Source organism: Tupaia chinensis, unplaced genomic scaffold (genome assembly GCF_000334495.1).
Source record: "Tupaia chinensis unplaced genomic scaffold, TupChi_1.0 Scaffold000362_1, whole genome shotgun sequence".
NCBI classification, from domain to species: Eukaryota; Metazoa; Chordata; class Mammalia; order Scandentia; family Tupaiidae; genus Tupaia; species Tupaia belangeri.
Window position 1 is genome coordinate 4,765,422 of NW_006159859.1, and position 23,673 is coordinate 4,789,094.

The following is a 23,673-nucleotide window of genomic DNA, read 5'->3' on the forward strand; positions in this document are numbered from 1 at the left end:
AAAAAAAAAAAAAAAAAAAAACCTGTGGCACCTTGATCCAAACTGAGAAACGGATGCGGCACAGCACTAGCTAGACCACGGCCTTTATTGGCTTTCCTGCCTCCCCGCTAATGTCCTTTTTCCCTTCCAGGAGCCCATCCAGAATATCACATTGCATTCAGAAATGTAGAATGGTACCATCTGTCTCCCAATTTCCAAATCTTCTCTCTCTCTCTCTCTTTCTCTCTTTCTCTCTCTCTCTCTCTCTCTCTCTGTGTGTGTGTGTGTGTGTGTGTGTGTGTGTAGGTAGGTATGAGGGTATCCATGCACAACTCCCTGTCCCCTTCCTGCACTACTTAGACCGACCGCTCCTTTCCAGGCTCTGCACCCTCTCCTCCTCTTCCTGTAAATGTCGCTGTTCCATTGCATTTTGTCCTTGGCCCCTAGTTTGCACCTGCCCCCACTCTGCTGGAAGACCTCAGTCCCTCTCCATCTCCCTGTCTGAGCTGGGTGCAGCTGGGTTCTCAAGGCAGCCGCTGTTTGCCACGGTGACCATATCTTTATTTCTAGCATAGGTTTCCTTCTTGAGCTCCAGATTCCTATAGCTGCTTGCCTTCTAGATCTAACTGGATTTTCCTGGCACTCCAATTTCCATGTGTCTGAAGGGAGCGTAACTCCTTGCATTCTCTTGTCCAATGATCTCTTACCCTGTGTTTTCCATCTCAGCAGCCTCTCAGCCAGCATGGAAAAATCCTAGACGTGTTTCTGAACTCTTTCCACCCTCCTTCCCTCCATTTTCCTTTACCATGTTTTCATTCCTTTTCTTCCTTCTTACCTCCCTTTCCCCTCACATCAACTCCTGCCAGTTCTGTCCCCTTCACGTCTCACGCATTGATTGACTTGTCTCCATTCCTACTATCTCATTAAAGTTCCCATTTTTCCATCCCTTCTCAGGGCACTAAACTCCTTAACCTAGTATTCAGAACCTCTGACCTCTGCAGCCACATCTCGTCTTGTTTTTAGTGTATATACAGGTGTGTACACGTGTGGCATGCGTGCATGCGCACACACACACGCCATGCTAGCCATGTCTGATGGCCACCATTCCTTGAATGTGCCCTGCTGCATCTCTGGAACAAAAGCATCCTCTGGAAGTGACAGAGGATGCCTATGTTCCCATTCTCTTCTTCCTGGCTATGTGCTGCTCATTCCTTCAGCCTCCTCAGTTGTCACTGCTTCCCAGACTCCCAGGCTGGGGCCGGCAGGTCCCCCTGGGTGCTCTCACAACAGCTGAGCATGTCTGTCCCGTGGCCCCCACGGTGCCGAGCGTGCGCAGTTCTCTGCAGCCCGCTGCCCTTCCCTGCAGCAGAGCTGTGAGTGCTCCCAGGTGGAAGCTCCAGGTCTCACTCCCCTCTGTGCTAACTGCTCAGCGCGGTGGCCGGCCTTGCAGCTGCTGCCAACACGTGCTCACGGAGTGAGTGAATCAGTGTCTTCACCATGTGTGGAACACTGGCTTAGCTGTTTCCAAAGACCATATTCCGTCATGAGGGACAAACCTCTGTCGATGTAGGCTGCCTTGCTTCTAGATGGGAAGGTGCATTGACCATCCTTTACAATGACATTGGTATTTTGTGATTCTAAGAAGAATCATGCTTCAGCATATTCAAAAAGTGATGTAGATTTTGAGGAACTTTCATAATAGGAGTTCCCAAATATATTCAGCAATGGTGGTGAAATTGAAATAGTAATATAACTGGGCTTCTTGGATATACTGATCAACTACTGTGTTGGAGCTAAAGATGTGAGCACTTGAACATTTCAGTGGCTTCCCATTTGCTGGTTAGAGTATTTTTCCTTTGCTTACATGTCCAAATAATTTGAGGAAGGCTGTGCTAATTCTCCTTTGTAGGTTATTTTCAAGTAAAAGTCAGCCAGTTGTTAATAGCAGTATATAAACAGTATGATTTTAAATGTAATTGTATAATTATAGGACAGAGTGGCCACTAAGCTATTTATTGCCTATCAGTGAGATTCTCCAACTTTGTGGCTTACAGCTTTTGCGTTTATGTTGCTTTCATGCATGAGACAAGACAGCATCCCCAATAAGATCCCAAAGCTGCAGTCCTCCCCAGTTTGAGCCAGCCCTGGCTCGGGGCATGTGAGGGCCCAGTGTATTCAAGGATGTCTCTGGACACAAGTCTGGAACCTTCTCGTATGAGTCAGCCCCACAGTGTTGCAGTTGACTCCCGTGCCACTGTCTGCCTTCTAAAAACGTGGAGTTTTAAGCTTGGATAACATACTATTTTTCCAAGTTTAGTTCTTATTGGAGTTAATAGCAACATTAGAAAGCAACCAGAAGTCAGGCCAGCCCATGGTATTGTGGTTAAGATGGCTGGATCCCATGTGGCCAACTGCACAGTTTGGATCTTGGACATGGCCACTTGAAGAACAGGCCAGGTGCTTGTGCGTGTGTGCCCAGAATCCGGAAAGGAGGGAGAAAGAGAGAAGGGATTGTGGTGTGACCATACCCCATGAGAGGGTTGTTTTTTTTTTTTTTTCTCCACTTTTTCATGTTTTCTGGTAAGTGAATTTGCCCTCTGACTAATTTAGGAGGAAAAAAGGAAAAAAGGCAACTAGAAATCTATGTTTATTAAATTGTCGATATCCATGTATCCAGAAATGTATGTTAGAGGATGGTCTCCAGATTTTTGAAATGACTTGGGTTAAATCAGTGTTTAAAGTTCAACTTACAAAAGTCTTTTGGCATAATATTACTTAAAAAAAAGAAACCCTTAAAAATGTAGAATATAATATGAGTAAGAAAACCATACAAAACAAATTTGTGTTTTGTTATTCCATATACATAGTTCATATGTGTCTTAAGTCCCTTTTAATTGGGAAATTCTCTCTTCTTTCTGGAACTTGTTAATATGACTATTTTCACAGTCTTAATATGACACATGCTTGGTATTTCATTCTATATTACTTTAAAGTTCTTAGTATAAAAGTAGCATATGATCAAACAAGAAAAAGATTTAAATATCAAAATGTATATAAAAGTAAAATACAATTTTTATTTCATCAGCCCAACATAACAGTTAACTGTTTGGGATAATCTTTTACTAATCTGTGTATCTCCTAGCATACAATTATAGATAGTATTACTTGTGCTATTACTTTGGGTTTAATTTGCTCCATTTTCTTAAAGTAGAGACTTAGATTTTCTTTTTTCTTTTCTTTTTTTTTTGCTTTTCTAAGATAAGTACTTGAAGCTATATTGGAGGTATTTTCTAGATACTTTACTGTTACTAATTTCTAATTTTAATACTCTGCATTAGGTCAGTCTTCTAAAATATATCAAGACTTGTTTTATATCCTAGTATATAATTTATTCTTGAGGATACTCCGTGTACCATCAAAAACAAAGTGTATTCTGCAAATGTGGAGCATAGTGCTCTGTGTCAATTTGTGCACATCCCCATGCAAGAGAATGAAATTGTATCCTCACAGCACATACAAAAACTAACTCAAAATGGACCAGAACATAGATAGAAGAGGTAAAACTAAAACCCTTAGAGGAAAGCAAAGGTGTAGGCTTCTTAACCTTGGATTAGGCAGTGACTTCTTAGATATGACACCAGGAGCACAAAGGAAGAACATAATTGATAAATTGGAGTACATGAAAATAAAAATATATTTTAAAGGACAGTATAAAAAAATGAAAATTCATAAGATGGGGGAAGATATTTATAAAACGTACTTTTTTTTTTTTTAGGAGGTTTTTTTCCTTAGGGTGTGTGTACTTGCCAGAGAGAGAGAGGCAGTGAGAGGGAAAATGAGAAATAATCCTTCTGGAGGGAATGGTCATGCTGCAATCCCTTCTCTTCCATTTTCCTCCTGGGACCTTGAGCACACATGCACATGTGCCCAGCGTGATTTTCAAGCCACCAGGTCTGAGACTTGAGTTGTGGTCGGCCATGTGGGAGCCCAGCATTGTAACTGCTACATTATCTGCTGGTCTCTAAATCATACTTATTGTAAGGAATTCGTAAAGAACTTCTACAATTCAATAATAAGACAACCCAATCAAAAAATGGACCAAGGATCTGAAGAGGCATATTTCCAGAGAGACATATAAGTTGCCGACAAGTACGTGAAAAGATACTCGACATCATTACCCATCAGGAAAATGCAAGTCAAAGTCCCAGTGAGATTTTATTTCACATCCAACTGAGCTGATTATAATTAAAAAACAAAAACAGGCTATAACGTGTCGGCCTACATGTGGAGAACTTGAACTCTCAGACACTGCTGATGGGAATGTAAAATAGTGTAGTTGGTTTAGAAAATATTCTTCAAATGATTAAACAGTAAGCACATCACTCAGTAATCTGTCTCCTATTTATATGCCCACCAGAAATGAAAGCATGTCTACACAGAATCTTGCACATAAATATGCATAGTAGCATGGCAGCCAAAAAGTGGAAACAACCCAGATGTCCATCAGCTTATGAGTGGATAAATCATACGTGGTTTTTCTAAAAAACTGAAATATTATTATGCAATAAAAAGGAATGAAGGATCAATGCATATTACAACATGGATGAACCTTGAAAAAAGTGTTTTAAGAGAAATGAGCAGGGGACCAGCAGGAGTAATGGTTGTGTTGCTGGACTCCTACCTAGTCGACCACAGTTTGAGTCTCAGACCTGGCAGCCTAAAACTCACACCAACCGCATGTGCATGCATGCCCAAAATCCTGAGAGGAGAATGGAGAAGAAGGGACTGTGGTGTGGCCTTTCCTCCTGAGGGGTGATTTTTCATTTTCTCTGTCTGTCTTTCCAGCAAGCACATGTGCCCTATAGTAAAAATCTCTCTTAAAGAAATAAGCCAGTTACAAAAGATCATATCTTCTTTCATTCTATTTGTATAAAATTTCCAGAATGTAAATCTGTAGAGACAGGAAGAAGATTAGCAGTTGCCTCAGTTTGTGGGCAATGGCGTTGGGAACTTGGAGGGTGATCAGTTAGGGTTGTGGGGTAATGAAATGTAGTGTCACTGGTAGTGAGGGTCGCCAGCTCTGAATATGCTAAACCTCACTGAGTTGCATGCACACTAAGTAGGTGAACGGCATGGTGTGTGGCATGATGACTTTGGGAAAAGAACTTCTCAGATGGACTTAATTCATCTGAAGAATTTAAGTCCACTGGGAAAATCAGCATAGGATGGCTCACTATGCTGGCAAAGTTAACAGAGTTTCAAAATGACTATGATGTTAACAGAATGAAGTCTTAGGTGAATGGAATTTACCTGATGTTTAAAAAAAAAAAAAGTCAGATCAAGTTGATTGATAATGCTGTTTATATCTTCTATATTCTCTTGATTTGTTTATATCTTCTCTTTTTTCCAATTTTTGCTTAAGATATTTCAGATTCTGTTATTAGATATTACATATTTGAAATTATGTCATCTTGATGGAAAAAAGGGTCTTGATAATCCTTTTTATCATCATAAACAGCCGTGCTCCTATTGGGTTATATTAAGTTTTTGGAAAAGTCATGAGGCATTTTTGCATAGAAAAACAGAAAAATACATCATGACTTTTCTGATGACCCAATACTTCTTGCCTTGAAGTCTACTTTGTTGAATATTAATATAACCGTATCAGCTTTTTTGTACATAAGGTATACATTTTCTTTCCCTCATATTTTTACTTTCAGTGTTAGGCTTAACTAATATTGAGGGCATGCTCTCTTGAATCCGGGGGTGACTGACCTGCAAGAGAATCAGACATTAAATGTCCAACAAGATTCTAGGATTTTTTATTTTAAGTTCATTGATATATTCCATGAGCGTGTGACAGAGTGAGAAAGAAACACCCTAAATAGGTCTCATCCCGTGATCTTCCCACCCCAGCCTTCCTGCCAGCCAGGATCACGAGCACGTGAGTAGCATGGGGTCAGCCTGAACCCTGATCTTCCTGTGCTACAGAGCTTTGGTGCTACTGCTGCACCATGACTGGCCTGTTTTATTTTTAAATGTAAATTCTCAAAAATTAATTCGAGTAATGAGAATTGAGTACTGGAATCCCATGCTTCCAATAACTATTGACACAAGTCAATCTTATTTTATTTCTCTATATCTCTCTATGAAATTATTTACTTATTTATTGCTGTACGATTTTAAAGCTAACCCCAGATCTTACGTCTCATTTTACCTGCATGTTGCTCTCCTTATAGAAACAACTTGAAAGCATAATTACTATGACATAATCATGTCCAATGAATTTAGTAACTAAGGTAATTAAAAGTAATTAAGCTGATAATTATTTCAGTATCTTTCAAACATTGCTTTTTTCAAACGTTCCTCTTTTTCATGTCCCTAGCTACCTAGAAACACCTGGGAAAATTAAATTTACTTTAAATTTCTAATGCTTTCCAAATAATATTATGCTAATGTCTAAATCTGAATTTCATTGCTTTTTTTCTGTTACTCTCAATGTTCTAGATGCATCCATAAGCTAAAGGGTAATATATGAAAATATTTGTTCTGAGACTGAATACGTTTGACTGTGTACTTGATTCCCTTGTGGTGTGTATGTATTTTGTTTTGTTTTTAGAGGTTTTGCCATACGTTGTATGCACTTGCCAGAGAGAGAGACAGAGAGATGACAGTGAGAGGGAAAGTGAGAAATCACCCCCTAGTGGGGATGGCCATGCTTCAATCCTTTCTCCTCTGTTCTCTTCCTGGGATCTTGGGCATGCATGCATGTGCACCCAGCATGAGTTTCAAGGCCCTGGACTGAACCATGTTCACCCATGTGGGAGTTCAGCAACATAAACACTACGCCACCTGCTGCCTTCCCCCATAGTGATTTTTTAGTGCAGGCTACAATAAGCAAAGTTCTGAGAAATCTGGCAATAAAGAGTTTACTTGGCTGGGGGACCAGCAGTTAGCGTAATGGCTATGTCGCTGGACTCCCATGTAGTCGACCATGGTTCGCGTCCTGGACCCGGCAGCTTAAAACTCAAGCCAGGCGCGTGTGCGCATGTGCCCAAGATCCCGAGAGGAGATTGGAGAAGGGATTGCGGTGTGGCCATCCCCCCTGGGGGGTGATTTCTCGCTTTCTGTCTCTCTGTCTCTCTGTCTCTCTCTGTTTCTCTGGCGAGCCCACGCGCCCTATAGCAAAAACCTCTTCAAAAAAAAAAAAAAAAAGTTTACTTGACTAAGCCAAGAATTTCCAAATTTATTTGACTTCAGAACCAGTTATATATATAATGTCTGGCAACCAAAATACATTTTGGGGAATGTTATCCTAGGTAGGAGAATGCTGCCTTTGAATAGGAAAAGAGAAATATTTAACTTCATTTTAACTCCAGTTAATTAGATAATTATTTGTCCATATTACATGCTGAAGGTCTTTCATCACACTGTAAAATCAAATTAAGTACAAGCAGTTTTGTTTTTCCACTAGCTACTAGCCAAAAACAGAAAAACTATATATCAAAATCCTCCAGTAAAAAAAGTTAATGCATTGGAATTGTATTGCAGGGGAAGCTAGAAATAAGAAATGTGTAAGTCAAGGAAATACAACTGAAAAGTTAATAGTGAACAATTAGATTGTATTTTATTTGTGAAGAATTGGTTAAAAATGACGTTCAAAGAGTTTAAACTTAGGTGACAAGGAAGATCTCACAAAATGGTTTGCTTTTATATGTCCCCTTAAGATAGGTTCACTTGGGACCAGCAGTTGGCGTAATGTCTATGTCACTGGACTCCCATGTAGTCAACTGTGGTTTGAGTCACAGACCTGGTGGCTTAAACTCACACCGGGTACGTGTGCGCCCAAGATCCTGAGAGGAGAATGAAGGAGAAGGGATTACGGCATGGCCATCTCCCCGGGGGATGATTTCTCGCTTTCTGTCTCTCTGTCTCTGTCTTAAAGAGAAATATTTAACTTCATTTTAACTCCAGTTAATTAGATAATTATTTGTCCATATTACATGCTGAAGGTCTTTCATCACACTGTAAAATCAAATTAAGTACAAGCAGTTTTGTTTTTCCACTAGCTACTAGCCAAAAACAGAAAAACTATATATCAAAATCCTCCAGTAAAAAAAGTTAATGCATTGGAATTGTATTGCAGGGGAAGCTAGAAATAAGAAATGTGTAAGTCAAGGAAATACAACTGAAAAGTTAATAGTGAACAATTAGATTGTATTTTATTTGTGAAGAATTGGTTAAAAATGACGTTCAAAGAGTTTAAACTTAGGTGACAAGGAAGATCTCACAAAATGGTTTGCTTTTATATGTCCCCTTAAGATAGGTTCACTTGGGACCAGCAGTTGGCGTAATGTCTATGTCACTGGACTCCCATGTAGTCAACTGTGGTTTGAGTCACAGACCTGGTGGCTTAAACTCACACCGGGTACGTGTGCGCCCAAGATCCTGAGAGGAGAATGAAGGAGAAGGGATTACGGCATGGCCATCTCCCCGGGGGATGATTTCTCGCTTTCTGTCTCTCTGTCTCTGTCTTTCTAGCGAACACACGTGCCCTATAGCAAAAAGGTCTCCCCCGCCCCACACACACCCCCCAAAAACCCATACTATTAACAGGGCCAAGTGAAGGCTAATTATCCTATAAAGAAAGCAGTCATCCACTCTGTCCCTCTTTGCTGCTCAGTGGGTGACACAGGAGTGACAAGGGAATCATGAGGCACCTGTCTCTCGCCCTAACAGTTTAGCTGCCATCTGTCCCAGTCCCTGCCCTCCTGACCTCACCAGTCCTTCAAAGTGGGTTGGTTATTGCTCAGGTGTCTTTTGTCTTTTTATTGCATGAAAGTTGTAGAGATGGCTCTTTTCTCTGGTGCTAAAAGGTAATTTTCCCCTCTTACTTGTAGTCAAACTACAGCTTCAAGCGGAAGAGAGAGGGGTCGTGTCTATCAAAGGAGTGTGTGCAAACCGTTACCTGGCCATGAAGGAGGATGGGCGACTGCTGGCTTCTGTGAGTACTGCTTTGTTTGCAGGTTTCTGCTGTCAGCTTTGGTTGCTATTAACTTACTGGCATTGTTATTCAATACGTATCTATTAAGGGTTTTAAATGTATCATTTAATTGTCACTTTCACCCTATAAAGAATATATTTTATTTCACAAATGCAAAAAAAAATGAAGTTTAGAGAGAAACTCTACACCCATATAAACTCATACGAAGTAGAGACTGGACTGTCTTCATTCAGAGCATGAACTCCTTTTTTTTTTTTTTTTTACAGGATAATTAATTTATTATTATTATTTTGAGAGAGATTTTTGCTATAGGGCACATATGCTCACCAGAGAGACAGAGAGTGAGAAATCACCCCCCGGGGGGGATAGCTAAGCCACAGTCCCTTCTCCATTCTTCTCTCGGGATTTTGGACATATGCACCTCAAATTAATTTTAAGCCACTGAGTCCGGGACTTGAATCTTGGTCAACTATGTGGGAGTCTAGTAACATAACTATTACACCATCTGTTGGTTTCTATTATTATAATTTTTTGAATTTACCAGGCAGAGAGAGAGAGAGGAAAAATGGGAAAGTAAGCCGCCAGGTCTGGGACTTGAACCATGGTCAGTCATGTGGGAATTAGCGTCTAAATCATCATGCTACCTGCCAGCCCCTAGAGTGTGACTCTCTGCATTTTACTCTGCAAAGTTATAAAAATATAGTTCAAAATTTTTCCTTATATTTTTCCTTATAGTTGTTTTAAGATTAATGGGCATGGGCATATAACATCTTGAATATCAGTTTTTAAATTTCTTCTTTAAAATTAAGACATATAAAACATCTGCAGTATAGAATACTAGTTGAGAATGTGAGTTTCTAATCTGGGTACAAGTGCCGACCGACTGTGTGTGTTCTTGGGCAGGTTATTCCGAGTTAGTTCCCTTACCAGGGAAGTAGAAACAACTGTGACCCTCTCACTGGGTTTTTGGGAAGACTTAGATGCTATGTATCAAGGGCCCAAATCTGACATGTAATAATAGATCCACAAAATGACTTCCTCTTCGTGTTGCCTCTCACTGGCACATGTCTTTTTTTTTGGACGTTTTGTCATAGCTAGTCATCCACTAGTGCAGGTCCGCTGCCAACCTTACCACTGTTGTCAGAAACGAGACTGCCTGTCTACTGAGCTCACAGCAAGCAGGGGTGGCACAGGGAAGCACAGACGTGTGAAAGGCTCCCACCCCACTCTGTGTCCTTGGGGGAGTGGGCAGGACGTTTATATACAAGCGTGTGTGTAGCTCAGCTGTTATACCAGGCCCAGGGGCTCGCTGCCGTAACTTTCCTTGCAGAAGGGACCTAACCATCATGTTTTGAGCTGTACGAACAGTTTTTGAAATTTCTTCCCGAGTGAAGACTTCTGGATTTCTGAAGGTACTTAAACAGACACAGAGCAAAAAAGGATTATTTTGACCAGCCCAGTTTTAATAGACCTATGTTAATATTATCTATTTATATGATTTTTTGCAGGATAAATAACAACTTTGGATGTAGTTGGGGGAGTGTTCTGGGGGAGGCCGTTGCCAGCAGGTGGCATGGTGGTTAAGGTGCTGGACCACCCCATACTTTGTCTCTCTCTCTCTCTCTCTCTCTCTCCTCCCACTCCCCTTTCTGGTGAGTTTAGAAAAAAGCTATAGTAGGGGACCAGCAGGTGGCATAGTGGTTAAGACACTGGACACTCCCATATGGCCAACCACAGTTCGAGTCCCAGACATGGTGCCTTGCTTTCTCACTTTCTCTTTCTGTCTCTCTCTGGTCAAATTAAAATAAATGAATGAATAAATAAATTAAATAAATAATTCTCAAAAAGAAAAAAAAAGACAAAAGCTATAGTAAACTTAAGGGGAAAAAAAAAAAAAGAATAGCTAATTCTCACTAGCGTACAATGTGCCAGATGCTGTCCTAGGCATCAGAGTTAATAAAATTAATGTCAGATAGTCTCCTCCCTTAATAAGTCATAGCCAGGGAAGGCAGAAGCGTAATGTCCTTTGATGTGTTGTCTTTATAATTTGCATACATGCATAGAGAAGAACAAGAAGTATCATATAGGAAGTAATACAGGAAAGGAAGTGATGAAGTTTAAAATTGGGAGAGATAACCATTAAGTAGGATTAAAAAAGATTTAATGCCAGAGGGCATGTGTGTATTAGAGAGAGAGAGAGAAAGAGAGAGCAAACACTCCTCCCAGAGGGTCTGGTCATAATGAGCCTTTCTCTCCAGTTCTCCATCCTGTCAGGATCATGGGCATATGTATATGCCCAGCATGTCTCCAAGCCAGCAGGGCTAGGAGTAGGCCAAACTCCGATCGGCCATGTAGGATCCGGCTTTCTCTGTATAGCATCTAACTGCTACACATGGGACCAGGTTATATTTGGTATGAATCCCTTGAATTATGAGGCACCTTCAAAAAGTATGTGCCAGAGTGGAATTAAAATAAGAGTTCATTGGGCCATCCAGTGATGTGGCTGGATCCCATGTGGCTGATGGCTTGGTTAAAGTACCAGACCTGGGAGCTTAAAAAACATGCCAGCCACATGTACATGTGTACCCAAGATCCTGAGAGGAAAATAGAGAAGGAACTGCAGCATGACCATCCCTCCTCAGAGCGAGTGCTTTCTCACTCCCCTTACCCTGTCGTCTTTCTCTGACAAGGCATGTGCCCTGTGACCAAAAAAAAAAAGTTTATCTTGGTGCAAGAACAATTTGAAGTGCATGCATAATTTTTGATAATACACATTTCTATGAACTTTTTGAAGACCATGCATACAAGTCATTCACTAATGGAGGCTGTGAACTGCCAAGGCAAAACAAGGTGGAAGGGAAGATAAGGATGGTGAATCAAAAGGTAATTTTGGGGACCAGCAGTTAGCGTAATGGCTATGTTGCTGAACTCGCATGTAGTCATCCATGGTTCGAGTCCCAGACCCAGTGCCTTAAGCTCACACTGGGCACTTGTGTGTGGGTGCCCAAGATCCCTAGAGGATAATGGAGGAGAAGGGATTGCAGCATGGCCATTCCCCCTGGGGGGTGATTTCTAGCTTTCTATCTCTCTGTCTCTCTCTGGTGAGTGTATGTGCCCTATAGCAAAAACCTCCCCCCACCAAAAAAAAAAAAAAGTAATTTTGGATGACCTTGATATTGCAGTAGAGAGAGGAAAAGAGGTTCCGAACTGTACTCTCACTTTAGGATGTGAGAAATCACTGAGGGTTCACTGTGTTAGTGCGGCTGTCAGGCAGTAAGAGTGGCAGAGAAGAGAAAGGAGAGGGGTACAACAGTGCTGCTGCTTTTTAATTTTTATTATTATTATTTTTAGGTTTTTGTCATAGGATGTGTGTGCTTGCTGGAGAGAGGGAAAGTGAGAACTCACTCCACCCCACCCCTACCCCTACCCCAGGGTATGGCCACGCTGCAATCCCTTCTCCTCTTGGGATTTGGGGCATATATACACGTGTCCAGTGTGATTTTTAAGCTGCTGGGTCTAGGACTCTGGTTGGCCACGTGGGACTCCAGTGCTTTACCCACGTTGTCACCTGCTGGCCCCCACATTTGCTTCTGACGTAACTATGGACAACACTAGTTGAAGGGTTTTAAAGCTCTAGCCTTTACTTTGGTGTCCTTAATCTGGCTCACGAGTGAGTAACTTGAAATGAGGTGTTACCCCATGGTCTTATGCCTGTTGCGATTAGGCCCAGTAACCTAGTACTCATGGTGACCCCGTGAGACAGTCTCTGGGGAGCAGGCTCATCTCAGGAACACAGGCTGGAATACTGGTATCTGTATTTTGTTAAGAAGCCTCATAGTGGTCAAAAGTGATGAGAACAGAAGCTGTTCCAGCTTCAAGTGCGTCTCTGAACTATTAGCATACATAAGAGAGGAGACAGATTAAAGCACAGCCCGGGAACGGACGGAGCAGCAGTCACATTCTTACGGAAACCCCTGCAAGTAGAATCCAGAGAATTCTGATTTTCTCTCTTGACAAATAGGCATTTGTCGATTCCTAAACTGTCGATTCTGTGTTAGCTGAAATATGAAGTGCTCAAAAGTAAGCTGTGGTCCCAAGTTTCTCCCTTACTTAGGCAGGAACTTTCCCAAGATGAATGTATGGTGGTCATTTAGCCTTAAGTCTATTTCTGCCTCTTGGGCTGTGCCATTTATGCCTCCTGATGCCACCGATTTCCACCAAGCTGTTGTAATAAGAGTTAACTCAGCGCTGTTTAGAAATTTATCACAGACTCCCGGCAGGAACGAAATCCAGCCCTTACCAATCTCTTCTGAGGAGTGACACCAGCCACGACCCAGTTGGGGCTACTTGTGTATGTTCCAGCTCCCATCATGGGCCTGTTCCTGACAAACCTGCAACTCAGTCTCCAGTCTCCTCATCTCGTCTGGGTGGCCTCTGGCCCTGCCTTTTCAGCAGCAGTCCCAACTCTTTCAAATGGGTCTGGGTGGGCCGTGTCAATCTCCAGATGAAAACGGAAGTGCCCCCACTCAAAACCAAAGATGTGGTCATGGTGATACAGTAAAAGGCTCGTTTCTCTTCAAGTCAGACCCACAGACACTGAGCTGCCAACAACAACACTTGTTTGGCCCAGCCAGAGGTGCAGTGGGATTGCAGTGCTCGGGATGCCAAAGCCACATGGGAGGGTGCCAGGTTCAAGTTCCATGGTCTCCCCGCACATGCCCAGGTATGCCTGCCTGTGATCCTGGCTGTCTGAGGCCGGGGGTTGCACTGTGGCATGAAGACCCTTCTGAGGGTGCCTGTTTGTCTTTCTCTCCATGAAAGAAAAAAGACTTTAAAAAAACAAAGGCCAGCCCCATGGCTAGTGGTTAAGGGAGCCAGACCTCACATAGCTGACTGCACTTCAGATCCCAGTCCTGGCTGCTTGAAAAACAAGGGAGCACATGTGGATGTGTGCCCCACCTCCTGACAGCCTGGGAAGTGGAGATGAAGAGACGTGGCATCCCCAGCAGGGGTACTTCTCCCTCTCCGTCTGTCTGTCTCTGGCGAGTGAGTGTATGTGTCCTGTGGAAATTGGGGGGGGGGAGGCAACTTTTGGTGTAAGTCCAGTGTCCTGATCAGCAGCTATCGTTTAGAGGGGCACATGTGCCTCGTGACATGGAGAAACTGGGATTTATGAACTGGTTCTTCCGAGACACACTCCGTCCCACCTTCTAGCCAGCCCTTTGTATTCTGCAGTATTACGCCCACCCCCCAGGTCTGCAGATTTGTTTACACTGTGTGTCATCCCGCGGTGATCTGTACACCCGCCTCGCTTCCTTTCACAAAGAAAAGTACTCCGGATACACAGCACATTTTGACTCTAAGGGTAATACTAGGTTACCTATCATCAAATAGAGTATGAAAATAGACTGATCAGTGTCCTTTTCTCCACCTAGCGACTTCATATATTAATGGTATGAATACATTTAGGTTACAGATGTCTTGCTGTTGGAAAACATTTAAGGGTCTTTTCTCTCCTTTTGAAGCAGGAAATTATGGCTGTTCAAAGAGTAACTATATTTAACGCCAACACTGTATCTAGAGAACGAATCGAGAATTTCTTTAATATACAACGAACTCCTTACTCCATTTCCTAGCAGAATAAATGTTGTTGCTATGAGCAACAGAAGCCCAGAACAAATATTAGGATTTATGATTTGTGAATTGTTCACAAAATTGTAGATTTTAAAAAAATTGTGTATAGTGAAGTTAATTGTAGCTATAAGTTTAAATTCCCAAACAAAACCAATGTTTGCATTAAAAAAACATGACTGGTTTTCATCTGCTAGAAAGTTGCACATTGTTTTCTGTATAGTCCTTAGATCATGATAACCTAACAAAATATCTCCGTGTTAGAATGTAACATTGGGACCAGCAGTTAGCGTAATGGCTATGTCACTGGACTCCCATGTAGTTGACCGCGGTTCGCGTCCCGGACCCGGTGGCTTAAACTCACGCGGGGCGCGTGTGCATGTGTGCCCAAGATCCTGAGAGGAGAATGGAGGAGAAGGGATTGCGGCGTGGCCATCCCCCCTGGGGGGTGATTTCTCGCTTTCTGTCTCTCTGTCTCTCTCCGTCTTTCTGGCGAGTACACACGCCCTATGGCAAAAACCTCTCCAAAAAAAGAAGAATAAATGTTGTTGCTATGAGCAACAGAAGCCCAGAACAAATATTAGGATTTATGATTTGTGAATTGTTCACAAAATTGTAGATTTTAAAAAAATTGTGTATAGTGAAGTTAATTGTAGCTATAAGTTTAAATTCCCAAACAAAACCAATGTTTGCATTAAAAAAACATGACTGGTTTTCATCTGCTAGAAAGTTGCACATTGTTTTCTGTATAGTCCTTAGATCATGATAACCTAACAAAATATCTCCGTGTTAGAATGTAACATTGGGACCAGCAGTTAGCGTAATGGCTATGTCACTGGACTCCCATGTAGTTGACCGCGGTTCGCGTCCCGGACCCGGTGGCTTAAACTCACGCGGGGCGCGTGTGCATGTGTGCCCAAGATCCTGAGAGGAGAATGGAGGAGAAGGGATTGCGGCGTGGCCATCCCCCCTGGGGGGTGATTTCTCGCTTTCTGTCTCTCTGTCTCTCTCCGTCTTTCTGGCGAGTACACACGCCCTATGGCAAAAACCTCTCCAAAAAAAGAAAAAAAAAAGAATAACTTTTGTTGATCCATCATTAAGCAAATCCATTTAGTTACTGTAAAAGTAAAATAATTTTTACTTGTAAGTTGATGGACCTTAACAGTGAAATGAAATCTGTAATATATTACAGTAAGGAAAATAGGTTTATCAGGGCTCAGTGATCTAGACTGATAAATCTGTACTGATCGTATCTGCCAGTGAAATAGAGTAAGAGGGAAGTATATCATTAAGAGAGGAAATATTAGATTTAATGCAAAGAGTGCTGCCTAATAAGAATTATTTTAGAAACTGATCTTAAAATTTTTATACAACATATTTGTATTAGAAGGTTAAGATCAAACTTACTTTAACTTATTACAATTTCTTTGTTTCCTTTTGTTCTGAAATAGTCAACATTGATACTTACATCATGTCTGTTTTTAATTCTCAGAAGTGGTGTAAGCAAAAGCATTTTCGGATCCCTATTGAGCAAACTCCTTCATAAGCCAAAACTACAAAATCAAAGTACTGTAAAAGAATAAACAATTCAGAAAACAGGGCATGGGGAAATGGCCATAAGGTTCAAATCTAAAATTTAGCAGTGGAGCAGAACTGAAGCCAGTGCATGGGGAGAGAGGGGTAGGGTGTGCGGGAAAGGGCAAGGGGAGATGTGGAGATGTGGAGACAGAACTTCTTCTGGCTTTCAGTTCTTTCCATATTAGATGCAAAGGCTGTTACATATTGAGAGGGGATTTTTTTTTTTTTTGAAAGGTTTTTGCTATAGAGTGCATGCATTCACCAGAAAGAGAGAGACAGAGAGACAGAAGGTGAGAAATCTCCCCCCAAGGGGGATGGCCATGCTGCAATCCCTTCTGCTCCATTCTCCTCTCAGGATCTTGGGCACGCACACACACGTGCTGGTGTGAGTTTAAGCCACTGGGTCCAGGAGTTGAACTGTGGTCGACTACATGGGAGTCCAGTGACATAGCCATTACACTAACTGCTGGTCCTGAGAGGGGATCTTAAGGATCATCTAATCTGACCTGATTTTATAGATGTGGAAAGTGAGGCTCAGAGAGGTTACAGGACTTGCTCAAAGGGACAGAGTAGTTAGGAATCAAGGTAAGATGTGAACTCAGGTTTTCTGGCCCACTAGAATCCTCATAAATGTCAAGTTAGGATAGTCAAACTCTTAGGAAGGGCCATCTATTATGTTTGGTCAGGGACTAAATAGTCCGTAAAATTTAGTCATATTCTATATTTTAATTCCTAGTCTGCATTTTCCCCATTATTATTTCTCTAGTTCTTAGATTTTGCAATGTCATTGAATTGTTTTTATTTTAAGCTGTCTAAAAGTTTTATTACTTTAGCAAAATTTTTTTTTCTTTTTTTTTTTTTAATTTTTTTTTTTGCCATATGGCATCCCCGGGGGGGATGACCCCACTCCAGTCCCTTCTTCTCCATTATCCTCCTGGGATTTGGGGTATGTACACACACACTCCTGATGTGATTTTCAAGCTGCCAGGTCTAGGACTCGAACTGTGGTTGGCCATATGGGAGTCCAGTGCCTTAACCTCCGTGTCACCTGCTGGACCTAATTTAGTAAATATTTATTGGTCTGGTAGTATGTGCCAGACGCTGATGTAACGGTATGCACGACAGATGAAAATCTTCAGCCACATGGCATCTACAACATGGCGAAATAAAGTGACATGTATATGTAAATAAATGTGTTTAGACATGGTAGAGCACCGAACGGAAGTACTTCTATTTTTCAGATTATAAATTGAGTTACTATATCCAGTTACTTGAAAAGATTTTTTTTTAGTGGTACTTGGAGCCATCAGGTCAGTTTTGGTTTATTTATAAAAAAGAAATGTTAGCTTTAGAATAATTTTAGGTTTACAAAAAGTTGTTAAGATAGTATAATTTCTCTGTACTCCATCCCCAGTCTCTCCTATTATTATTCTCCATTGTCACAACTCTTGAAGTAATATTGATGCATTACTAGTAAAATCCATACTTCATTCCTTGGTTACATTTCCTTGGTTGTTACCTAACATCCTTTTTTAATATTAAAAAAGTTTTTTTTGAGAGTGATTTTTGCTATAGGGCGTGTGTGTTCTCTGGAGGGACAGAGACAGACATAAAGTGAGAAATCACCCCCCCACACCCCCCAGGGGGATGGCCATGCCGCAGTCCCTTCTCCTTCATTCTCCCCTCGGGATCTTGGGCACACATACACACATGCCCGGTGTCAGTTTTAAGTCACCAGATCCAGGACTCAAACCACAGTTTACTACATGGGAGTCCAGTGAGGTAACAGTTATGCCATCACTTGGTCCCTAAAAATGTTTTAATTGCCAGAGAGTGCATGCACTTGCCAGAGAGAGACAAGAAGACGGGGAAAGAGAGAGAGAGAGGCCACCCAGTAAGGTACAATCACAACATAATCCTTTCTCCATTTCTCCATCCTGTTGGGATTTTGGGGTTGGAATATGCTGCTCTAATATCTGAATGGAAAACTTCTTCACCTTCTTCAAGTATTTGCTCAAACGTCACTTTCTCCATGGAGCTGCTGTGACCATGCTATTTAATATTGTAGCCTAAGCTGTACCCCACTACCCCCAGTCCCACTAATCCTGCTTCATTTACTTTCTGCCATGGAAGTTCTCACAACAGAATATGATTTATTCAGTAGTGCTTATTGTGTGCCCCCCTGCTGGAATCTGAGTAGCACAAGCAACAAAGGCAGGGATCTTTGGTTCTGTTCGTTGATGTATCTCAGGTGCCCAGAAGAAAATAACGTACACGCTGAATGAATAAATGCATTATTTTTTATTTTTTGGAGAGGTTTTCGCTATAGGGCACGTGTGCTCGCCAGACAGACAGAGAGAAACATAGAGACAGAAAGCGAGAAATCACCCCCAAGGGGGATGGTCACACCACAATCCCTTCTCCTCCATTCTCCTCTCGGGGTCTTGGGCACACATGCACATGCGCCTGGCGTGAGTTCTAAGCCACTGGGTCCGGGACACGAACCGCGGTCGACTACGTGGGAGTCCAGCAACATAGCCATTACACTAACTGCTGGTTCCCAATAAATGCATTATTTGAACTTTGTGCTTCCTGTACCTCCAAATTACTCTTCAATTAAAAAGAACCCAGCATAAGAAAGGAAGACTTGGGAACCAGCAGTTAGCGTAATGGCTATGACGCTGGACTTCCACGTAGTCGACCGCGGTTCGTGTCCCGGACCCGGTGGCTTAAAACTCACGCCGGGCGCATGTGCGTGCGTGCCCAAGATCCCGAGAGAAGAATGGAGGAGAAGGGATTGCGGCGTGACCATCCCCTTGGGGGGTGATTTCTCGCTTTCTGTCTCTCTGTCTCTCTCTGTCTGTCTGGCGAGCGCACGCGCCCTACAGTGAAAATCTCTCCAAAAAAAAACAAGAAAGGAAGACTTAATTTGATGGAAAATGTCTGGTAGACACATGGGCAAAGTGTAGCCATAACTCAAAACAAGTTACCAAGAGTATGAAGCTTTTCAGTTCCTCACATTCACTAATGAGTGTAACAATTAAGAAAAAAGAGTATGCTTTTTCAATGAAACAGAGTGCATGAAAGGCGCCAATAACCATAAATTAAGAGATTTTCAGCTCCTACATCTATAAAAAAAGACCTTAAAAGCAAAATAGAACCTGTTATAAGTCCTTAGAAGCCACTCCACCTAGTCTGGGAGGTTGTACGTCTGGAGATCCTTTTACTCTTGTTTGGAATGGTGAGCAAACACTGAGAATAGAAAAAGAGCTCTGTCAGTGTGTTTATAAAAGTTAATAAAATTATACTGCACCAGTTTTTAATAGGAACACTGAGATCGCAGTCACTGAAGACGCCTGTAAACCTGGAATGGAGAGAACTGCCATCGCATTTACATCGGGCTGTAACACGTCTGCGTAAGAACTGAACTTGCGTTCTCTTACCCAGTTAGAAAAGATAGTGCAGTGTGTTGTCGCATGTCAAACAGTTATGTACTAAATGTACGTGCCTAAACATTCAGCTGTTTTTTCAAAGGTACAAGTAACTCCTGTAAAAAAGAGTTTGTGGGCTCTGTGATTTGGCCACTTAGCCTCCTACATTTTTCTCTGAAATGCTAGGAACTGGCTGGAAAGGCAAAGATTATTGGCGTGGTAAGTATCCCAGTAGGCCAAGAATGATAGGGAGTACCAGCTAGCAAGGTGGGGCATCCTGGAAGCTGGCAGAACACCAAACACCAAACTATGACTGAGTGGTGTTGTGAAGCTGGAGTGTGACCTTTCGTGTCATCTCTGTGGTCACTTTTCCTCTCACCCCTTACTTCCCTCTACTTCTATTCCTGATCTTAAACTGGAAATGCACGATTTCTTATCAGTGGCACTAAAAGTGACAAAGTGACACAGGTTAACTTCAGTTCCCATATGGGAACCAGCAGTTAGTGTAATGGCTATGTTGCTGGACTCCCACGTAGTCGATCACGGTTCGCGTCCCGGACCCGGTGGCTTAAAACTCACGCTGGGCGCGTGTGCGTGCGTGCCCAAGATCCCGAGAGGAGAAGGGACTGCGGCGTGACCATCCCCCCCGGGGGGTGATTTCTTGCTTTCTGTCTCTACGTCTCTCTCTGTCTGTCTGGTGAGTGCACACGCCCTATAGCGAAAACCTCTCAAACAAACAAACAAAAAAACCCAAAACTTCAGTTCCCATAGGAAACATATTAAATCTCACCAAAGGCAGGGAAAGTATGGGACTCGGAATGTCTGCGTTACTGTACGCTGAAGTAGGCTCTGATCATGCTGCAATCTGTGGGCAACACAACACAGTCCTGTATATCACATACTTGGGGCCTTGTGTGATGATTGTTTCTTGGTAAAGTGATCTGTTATTTAGGCTTAAGTTTCTTTGTTGATAATGAGTTGTTTGGCTCTAGCTGGTGGTGTAGTGGTTAAGGCACTGGACTCCCCATGTGGCCAACTGTGGTATGAGTTTTGGACCAGGCAGCTTGGAACTCTCACCAGGTGCATGTGCATGCATGCTCAAAGTCACAAGAGGAGAGTGGAGGAGAAGGGATTGCAGCATGGCCATCCCCGCCCCGCCCCCGGGGGGGGGGCTGATTTCTCACTTTCTGTCTCTCCGGAGAGCCTACATGTCCTATAGCAAAAAAATCTCTCAAAAATAATGTGCTGTTTAATGGACAAGCTTGTTGTATTTTAATTTTTTTAAAAACTTAATATGAAAATATTAAAGCCAAGTAAATAGCCACTGAAACTCTTATCTCTAGAAGCAGATTGCAGGATCTATCAACAATATCATATCCTCACTTTAGATAAAGTTGAGACACATTACTTCTAGGTCTGGCTTGGTCCATTTTTGTTATTATTCCAGCTCTTTTCCTTGTTTTACTTATTAACTGTTTTTCTCTTTTCCTTGTTTTGTTTATTACTTGTGCCATTGTTTGCCTTATCTTGGAACCAAAAATCTTGGAAAAGGTTCAAGGTTCTTTTAATGTGCATTTTCCCAAGCCTGGTTTCCTAGATAGGAGTTTATAGAAATAAGTTGAATCTGGTATACTCATTAATTAAAAATCATGTGAAAGGGAACTTCAAAAAGTTTGTATAAAAAAAAAGGAATTAAAATATTAGTTTAGTATGGTATTAAAACTTTTTGAAATCCATACATTTTTTCATAATACATATTTTCCATGAACTTTTAAAAGACCCTCATATTCATGTAATATGACTTCATATATATATATTGTATCTGTGTAGATATAAATGTGTAAAAGTTTATTTTCAGTGCTACCCCGTGAAATTGATTTTTGAATATTTACATGAATATATGGTGGTCTATCAGACTCCATTACTTGGAATATTACAACTGCACATCCATCTATTTGAAAGCCAGCTATTTTTTTTTTTCTTATAAACATTTGGAATAAGGGGCAGCCCCATGGCCTAGTGGGGGAGTTGAATCCAAGGCCAACCAGGTAGTTTGAATCCTGGCCTTAGCAGCTTGAACATACCAGGTGTGCGTATATAACCCCAAATCCCGACAGGAAGGCGAAATGGAGACAGGATTGTGGTTTGACCACACCTCATTTAGGCGTGCTTTCTTCTTTTCCCTCTTTCTCTCTCTGTTGAGTGTACATGCCCTCTGGAAAATGAAGAGTCCCTTTATTTCCCTCAAGAAAAAGACTGGCAGATGTCACTATGTTCTACATTACTTATTCCTCATTGTCTACTAGTGTCTGGAGATTGCTGCTAATATGCAAACTAATGTCCCAGTATTTTTTTTTAATATATGATCAGTTATTTAATTAGGTTCTTGGCAAAAAAAAAATCTAGAACACCCATTTGTGAGGATAGACTCCATTTGTAAGGGCAAACACGGATCACAGGTAGCCCTGGAGCTGAGGAACAGCTTTGATTTTTGGTAAAATTTGAGAATCCACAGCTTTCTGATCAATCTTGCGCTGCTCTGAAATCTCGTGTTTCTCCTTCTCTGTGTCGAAGATCTCACCTTCCTGGTGTCTGGGCTTCTGCAGTTTCTTTTTCTTGAAGTAAGCATCGGTAAGGTGCTTTGGGATTTTTACTTTGCTAATATCAATTTTTGTGGAGGTGGCAATGACAAATTTCTGGTGTGTTCTACGCAATGGAACTCGATTGAGAACCAGCGGTCCAGTTACAAGTAGCAAGCCACTGCTCAGCTGCTTGAGGAAAACCACTCTCTTGCCTCTGTGGCGTCCAGTGAGGACGATCAGAATGGTCCCAGGAGTGATGCTAGCTCACAGCTTTCTCACAGGCTGACTGAAGGGTTTTTTGCCGTGGCTCAACAGCTTTTGAGGCACATCTTCAGTAGGATAATACCTAGGCATTTTGCGCAGTTTAACCACCCGGATACCACCATTCTTGTCTCCACCAACCGGTTTTGTGACAGTTGCAAGAACCTTCTCCTTCTTTTTCTTTTCGATCCTGGATTTAGTGGCCGAGTATTTCCTCTTGTACATGGCCTTCCTGGAATACATGGCAGACTGGGAGTACCTGCCGATGCCCCGGACTAGGACAGGGTTTCGACTGCAATAGGGCTTCCCCTTCTTGGGCTTTTTAGCCTTGGGGTCACCCTTTTTAACCTTGCCACTGGCATCCGCCTTCTTGGCTTCAGGTTTCTTCTTAGTATCCTGCTTTGCAGTTTTATCGCCTGCCATCGTGTATAGTGGGAAAGAGAACCTGTCCCAGTATTTTTTTAGCAGTATACATCATTAACTATTTTATATAGTTTCTTTTTTTAAAAAAAATTACTTTATTTAATTTTATTATTTTTAATTTGACCAGAGGAAACAAAGAGACAGAGAGAAAGTGAGAAAGCAAGCTGCCAGCGACTTGAACCTGTGATCAGTCATGTGGGAGTCCAGTGTCTTTAACCACCATGCCACCCGCTGTCCCCATCTATACAATATCTTATTTATGCCTTAGAAGTAATTTTAGCCACTTGAAAAAATTTGTTAAAATTTAAGGAGTTAATTCTTCTTCCGCATAAAGTGTTAACAAACGTTCTTTATGGATGGATTACGTGGGGTTGCCCTTTTTAGCACCGCTTCACTGGAACCCTGGTAAAGTAAAAACCACCCCAGTTAGGTACCTGCCTTGGAACTGAGAGGAGTGTGGATGGACCATAAATCCCTTCTGGAAGCCATAGCTTTGGGCTTTACTGTGTAGTGTATGCTCCTTATTCCTACGTGTGTCCCTTCCTGTGGGACTCCTGAGAACTGTGTTCATGGTGTGGTTCAAATCTGAAGCACCGTGGTCCTGGGACCTTGTGTGGTCTTGCCGCTTAACACCTAACCCGTCTGTGGTGGCTGGAGAGACATTCATGTATTTCTCCTACTGAAGACATGCTTGATGCTGTCCTGCTGCTGTGCTGGGCTCCTGGCCTGCATCCTCCTGCTGGGCTTGCCAGTGTCACAGTTTGGCCTATTGACTCTTATTTGT

General features: G+C 42.1%; 1 protein-coding gene across 1 annotated transcript in view; it reads left to right on the forward strand.

The window, feature by feature from the left end:
- Nucleotides 1-1,522: 1,522 nt before the first annotated feature.
- Nucleotides 1,523-23,673, forward strand: part of FGF2 (fibroblast growth factor 2) — a 23,542-nt gene continuing 1,391 nt past the window's right edge. Inside the window, exons 1-3 of the mRNA XM_027773666.1 lie at nucleotides 1,523-1,545; nucleotides 6,487-6,506; nucleotides 8,856-8,983. Coding sequence (XP_027629467.1) covers nucleotides 1,523-1,545; nucleotides 6,487-6,506; nucleotides 8,856-8,983 — 171 coding nt within the window. The remainder of the gene's footprint in view (nucleotides 1,546-6,486; nucleotides 6,507-8,855; nucleotides 8,984-23,673) is intronic.